Genomic DNA, 6000 nt, shown 5'->3' on the forward strand with positions numbered 1-6000 from the left:
CGTCGAACCTTTTCTAAAGATACTGTCCCGTAAAACAAATGTATTGTCTCAATTATGCACTTCCACACATTTTCGGGCAATAGTCTGGGCATTCATGTAGCTTTATGGCTCCACGGTGGCTCTACACTTGGCATGGAGACTCCCATGGTGGTGGATAGTGGTGGTTCAGTCTGGATGGACTTGGTAGGTGTGGTGGATAGTGGTGGTTCTGTCTGGATGGGCTTGGTAGGTGTGGTGGATAATGGTGGTTCTGTCTGGATGGGCTTGGTAGGTGTGGTGGATAGTGGTGGTTCAGTCTGGATGGGCTTGGTAGGTGTGGTGGATAGTGGTGGTTTAGTCTGGATGGGCTTGGTAGGTGTGGTGGATAGTGGTGGTTCAGTCTGGATGGGCTTGGTAGGTGTGGTGGATAGTGGTGGTTCAGTCTGGATGGACTTGGTAGGTTTGGTGGATAGTGGTGGTTCAGCCTGGATGGACTTGGTAGGCGTGGTGGATAGTGGTGGTTCTGTCTGGATGGACTTGGTAGGTGTGGTGGATAGTGGTGGTTCTGTCTGGATGGACTTGGTAGGTGTGGTGGATAGTGGTGGTTCAGTCTGGATGGGCTTGGTAGGTGTGGTGGATAGTGGTGGTTCAGTCTGGATGGACTTGGTAGGTGTGGTGGACAGTGGTGGTTCAGCCTGGATGGGCTTGGTAGGTGTGGTGGATAGTGGTGGTTCAGTCTGGATGGGCTTGGTAGGCGTGGTGGATAGTGGTGGTTCAGTCTGGATGGACTTGGTAGGTGTGGTGGTTCAGTCTGGATGGACTTGGTAGGTGTGGTGGATAGTGGTGGTTCAGTCTGGATGGACTTGGTAGGTGTGGTGGATAGTGGTGGTTCAGTCTGGATGGACTTGGTAGGCGTGGTGGATAGTGGTGGTTCTGTCTGGATGGACTTGGTAGGTGTGGTGGATAGTGGTGGTTCAGTCTGGATGGACTTGGTAGGTGTGGTGGTTCAGTCTGGATGGACTTGGTAGGTGTGGTGGATAGTGGTGGTTTAGTCTGGATGGACTTGGTAGGTGTGGTGGATAGTGGTGGTTTAGTCTGGATGGACTTGGTAGGTGTGGTGGATAGTGGTGGTTCAGTCTGGATGGACTTGGTAGGCGTGGTGGATAGTGGTGGTTTAGTCTGGATGGACTTGGTAGGTGTGGTCGTTCAGTCTGGATAGACTTGGTAGGTGTGGTGGATAGTGGTGGTTCAGTCTGGATGGACTTGGTAGGTGTGGTGGATAGTGGTGGTTCAGTCTGGATGGACTTGGTAGGTGTGGTGGATAGTGGTGGTTCAGTCTGGATGGACTTGGTAGGTGTGGTGGATAGTGGTGGTTTAGTCTGGATGGACTTGGTAGGTGTGGTGGACAGTGGTGGTTCAGTCTGGATGGACTTGGTAGGTGTGGTGGATAGTGGTGGTTTAGTCTGGATGGACTTGGTAGGTGTGGTGGACAGTGGTGGTTCAGTCTGGATGGACTTGATAGGTGTGGTGGATAATGGTGGTTCTGTCTGGATGGGCTTGGTAGGTGTGGTGGATAGTGGTGGTTCAGTCTGGATGGACTTGGTAGGTGTGGTGGATAGTGGTGGTTCAGTCTGGATGGACTTGGTAGGTGTGGTGGATAGTGGTGGTTCAGTCTGGATGGACTTGGTAGGTGTGGTGGATAGTGGTGGTTCAGTCTGGATGGACTTGGTAGGTGTGGTGGTTCAGTCTGGATGGACTTGGTAGGTGTGGTGGTTCAGTCTGGATGGACTTGGTAGGCGTGGTGGATAGTGGTGGTTCAGGCTGGATGGACTTGGTAGGTGTGGTGGTTCAGTCTGGATGGACTTGGTAGGTGTGGTGGATAGTGGTGGTTCAGGCTGGATGGACTTGGTAGGTGTGGTGGATAGTGGTGGTTTAGTCTGGATGGACTTGGGAAGCGTCTGTCCTTAGTTGTCCAATTCTACAGAAACATCATGGATGAGGTCTTCAGACATCTTCAGTTGACTCTGCAGTCCCATGTTCTGTAAACAGTTGAAGCCAAGTACCCCAAGGATGAGGAGGCTGTCCTGGACATCTGAACCCCACCAGTATGGGTCTGAGGCACATCAACATTAATGTCATCATGGTCCAGATCATCTCGATGGTTGTCAGGCGTAACTTATAAACCATCAATGGAGAATGTGCGCAAAAGTGCATTGGTGTAATTTGTAAACCTCGTTTACCCGATGCTGCTGAAGCTATGATGTATACGGGAAAAGACTTGCGTGACTCATTTTATAGGCACTTCCGACTTCTGTGCGCAGACAGAATCTTCAAATAATATTTTTGCAGGAATCTCCTTGCGAATGATTTTGCCGAAGATTGTATCTCCGCCGGGCTGGGCAACCTGAGCAGGTAATGATTTCCTGTGAGAATCTCGTGTCCCCCAGAGCCAATATAAAGCAACCTTCCTGGTTACAGGAAGGAAATATACTACATAGGAGGAGAGAAACATAACAATGTCAAGCATATAGATACAAAACACACGGCTATTTCAATAACTGTAGCCTAGCCATTGTGTGCATTTGCGCGAGTAAACTATTATAATTCTCAGAATAAATATAACTAACCTATGGCATATGTGTAAATATCATCACATTTGAATACGTTTTTAAGTCTACAAATGTGTTCACTATTGAAAATATTATGCACCAAATAAAATGTTTATTTCCCCATTGCTCCAGTAGCTGTATCTCTGTGAACATGACTTTCTGCTCCCTTCACTGCACATTGCTATATATCTCGCCTGTTGATGTCACCCTTACTCCTCTAGCATTCAGAGTCCCCCAGCACACACACACACGCACACCCGCACGCACGCGCGCGCGCACGCACACACACACACACACACACACACACACACACACACACACACACACACACACACACACACACACACACACACACACACACACACACACACACACACACACACACACACTGAGAGAGAGAGAGAGAGACACACACACTGAGAGAGAGAGAGACACACACACACACACACACACACACACACACACACACACACACACACACACACACACACACACTGAGAGAGAGAGAGAGAGAGAGAGAGAGAGAGAGAGAGAGAGAGAGAGAGAGAGAGAGAGAGAGAGAGAGAGAGAGAGAGACACACACACACACACCCGGATGGATGACTTCACCTTTCCGCCTGGGTTTCCTTTATGATCCCGGGATCTCCCACTTTCTTCATCAGACTTCATCGAGCAACACAGGCGTACAGACCGCTCTTCCTCTGCTCTCCTCTCGAACAGCGACACAACAGCCTGCAAACACCCCGCCTCAACCCGGACTCTGCACCTTCAACCTTCACAGGCTGGCTAGGCACGAAGAAGTCAATTAGTGATTTTCCAAACGGATTTTCACTAGAAAGGTCGACAAGTCTAATTACCAAGCCAAGGATTTCTGGGCTACGTCGACTATAGCCGCCGACTTTAAATCGTTTTTTTTTTTTGCGCTGTTGATCAGTCCGTCTCAGCCGTGCAATAATGTCCGAGGTACTGCCGTACAGCGAGGGGAAGATGAGCGGCTATGGAGACAGCGAGGCCAGTCAGGTGTCCTTTAGCTGCGGACTACAGGACACCAATTCGTTCTTCGGTGCGTCGCAAGCGAAAAGACCCCCAAAGCTGGGACAGATCGGCAGAGCCAAGAGAGGTAAGATCTGGTTATTGGAATGGATTGTTGAATAGAGGTTTTGTTTTGGTGAACAAAAACAAAGGCTTGGCCACCCAGGCATGTTTGGGTGATCTTTAACTCTAACCTAGCCTACTTGTTATACAACACGGACATGCAACAGATATGCATTTGACCTCTAAATTATGAGGCAAACGTTTATTTGTTGATATAACAAAGGACAATAGCTGACCACAATGCGCCCCGTTGATAGTGACGAATGAGAATAATAGACTACCAATGTGATATCAAAATGTACTTGGCTAAATGTCTACATTAGTTACGCTCTCTGTCATTTTAAAGGGAACGTTTCCCTATTGCATGTAGTGGAAATTGCAAGTGCTGACAGCGTCTAGTGCGCGCGCTTTGCTTTGCGCCATTATGGACAAACCATTGTTTCAAGCACCAAAGTCAGGGGTTTGGCACAACGACATTTCCCTTTGTGTTGCACCAGTCCCCAAAACCTTTGCAATTAGCCTACTCGATTTGTTGGCTGTAAAACATATTTATGAAACAGTTAGGCCATTAGACTATGACATGACAAGTGATGAGTCCCTGATAAAATAAAGGTTAAACATATGTAATACATAAATCAAATAAAACATAATCAAATCAAATATTAACATGTTGCATCTCCCCTCCGCAGTGGTCATCGAAGACGACAGAATAGACGACGTTCTAAAGGGGATGGCAGACAAGTCGTCACCAGGCGTTTAAAGATGAACAATGCCTTGCAGACTTTTTATTTTGATCACCGATTTGAAGCACTTGTCGGCTGTGCATGTTCGAGGATTGTAGGAGAAACGATGGCACGAAGCGAAGACAAGGGGAAGGAAAGGGATGGAAAGATGTGAAGATTGGACGAGAAAGCAGAGGAAGAGTTTGAGGAAGAGTCCGGAAAAGACCGAGATTTATCATGTGGTTGCTGACAATTTGATGAAACCCGATTTTAACTTCTGCTGCGCAGCGTGATGTTGAGATGGCGGATCCTGGCTCCGTGTCTCAACCTCAGCTGACTTCTCTGATGGATGAACTTGCCATAACTTCACGACCATCTTCCAAAAGCGCCGTAAGCAACAACAAACTAGAACTGGTGGCAGAATTTCATTTAAAGCTCTGTTTCTATAGTTGTACCCAGTAGACTGCCTGTGCTCGAAGACCATATTAACCTTGCAGGCTTTGCATTGTTGATAACAATCGGCGACATTGCATTCAAGGGAGCTGTACTTTTCAGCATTGGTCGAACGTAGAATGCATTCCTCTCTGATTGCTGCTAAAGCTTTTTCATACAGACCAACCAAACACTGAAGTCCAGTAACTAGAATATATCCATTGTGTGTAAAAAAATATATATATACCGAGGATGGTGCAATGTTAATATTTTATTTCGTAGGCCTATATTCACTTTGGCTTCACCTGTAAAGAATAAGCTAGTAGGCCTAATGCATAGTCCCCAGGTTCAATTGAATGAAATTGATACATGGGCTTACATTACCCCCCACGGTTAAAGATGCAGGTCGGCGCCTTCATGTAACCTTAGCCTACCGACACCTGCACATAGGCTATCTGTTTCACTTTTACAGACTAGAAATATCGAAGGAGGCCAGAAGAGATGGGCAAATTATAAATGTTTGAAACAATAATCATGAAATTAATGGGAAAATATATATTTTTTAATTTATTTATTTTGATGTTGCAATTATTTGTGTTTTTCGTGTTCTATAATTAAAAGTCAAATATTTTATCTATCTATTTGCATGATCTTTCCCTCTGGTGCCACAACAGGTGCCAACCACTCTTACCCTGGCACGCTTACATTCATATTTCAAAAGTCATATTTGTATTTTTATATCTAAATAATTGCTATTTAAAATTATAAGCTAGTCTATCGTCTTACAGTTCATCAACACAAATGTTTGTATTATAGAGAGGATTTGCAGATTGTGACTCGCCTATATAACGGAGAATCTAAGAGATTTGGGTGTTGACTTTTCTCATTCTATATCAAAGGGACTGACGTTTTTTAAAGACTAACTGAATGTGTTTGGGGTTTTGTACACATCAATGTTAAACTATTATTGAGAAATCGTATACTGTGACTTAAGCTTCGTTGATGCAGTTGTTAGAACATTGCGATTTTAGAGTATATTGCACTGTTTACGAGTATCCTCAAATAACACGTTATTTGACCGATTTTGGACATTACAGTTATGTTTTTTATTTCGTTTATCATGTACCATTCTTTGGAGGAAACTGAATATGGTTTGTTGTGCA

At 45.5% G+C, this 6000-nt stretch overlaps 2 protein-coding genes across 2 annotated transcripts in view; one reads left to right on the forward strand and one right to left on the reverse strand.

The window, feature by feature from the left end:
• The window catches only part of LOC120055436 (proline-rich extensin-like protein EPR1), a 32832-nt gene extending 29575 nt beyond the window's left edge, over window positions 1-3257 (reverse strand). Inside the window, exons 1-3 of the mRNA XM_039003299.1 lie at window positions 3198-3257; window positions 969-1703; window positions 128-767 (exon numbers count right to left, since the gene is read on the reverse strand). Coding sequence (XP_038859227.1) covers window positions 128-767; window positions 969-1703; window positions 3198-3257 — 1435 coding nt within the window. The remainder of the gene's footprint in view (window positions 1-127; window positions 768-968; window positions 1704-3197) is intronic.
• Window positions 3258-3274: 17 nt separating this feature from the next.
• Window positions 3275-6000, forward strand: part of LOC120055685 (calcium/calmodulin-dependent protein kinase II inhibitor 2-like) — a 2875-nt gene continuing 149 nt past the window's right edge. The window contains exons 1-2 of the mRNA XM_039003577.1: window positions 3275-3708; window positions 4373-6000. The exon at window positions 4373-6000 is cut by the window's right edge and continues 149 nt beyond it. Coding sequence (XP_038859505.1) covers window positions 3543-3708; window positions 4373-4443 — 237 coding nt within the window. The 5' untranslated portion in view covers window positions 3275-3542 and the 3' untranslated portion in view covers window positions 4444-6000. The remainder of the gene's footprint in view (window positions 3709-4372) is intronic.

The sequence above is a fragment of the Salvelinus namaycush genome, chromosome 11 (assembly GCF_016432855.1).
Source record: "Salvelinus namaycush isolate Seneca chromosome 11, SaNama_1.0, whole genome shotgun sequence".
NCBI lineage: Eukaryota > Metazoa > Chordata > Actinopteri > Salmoniformes > Salmonidae > Salvelinus > Salvelinus namaycush.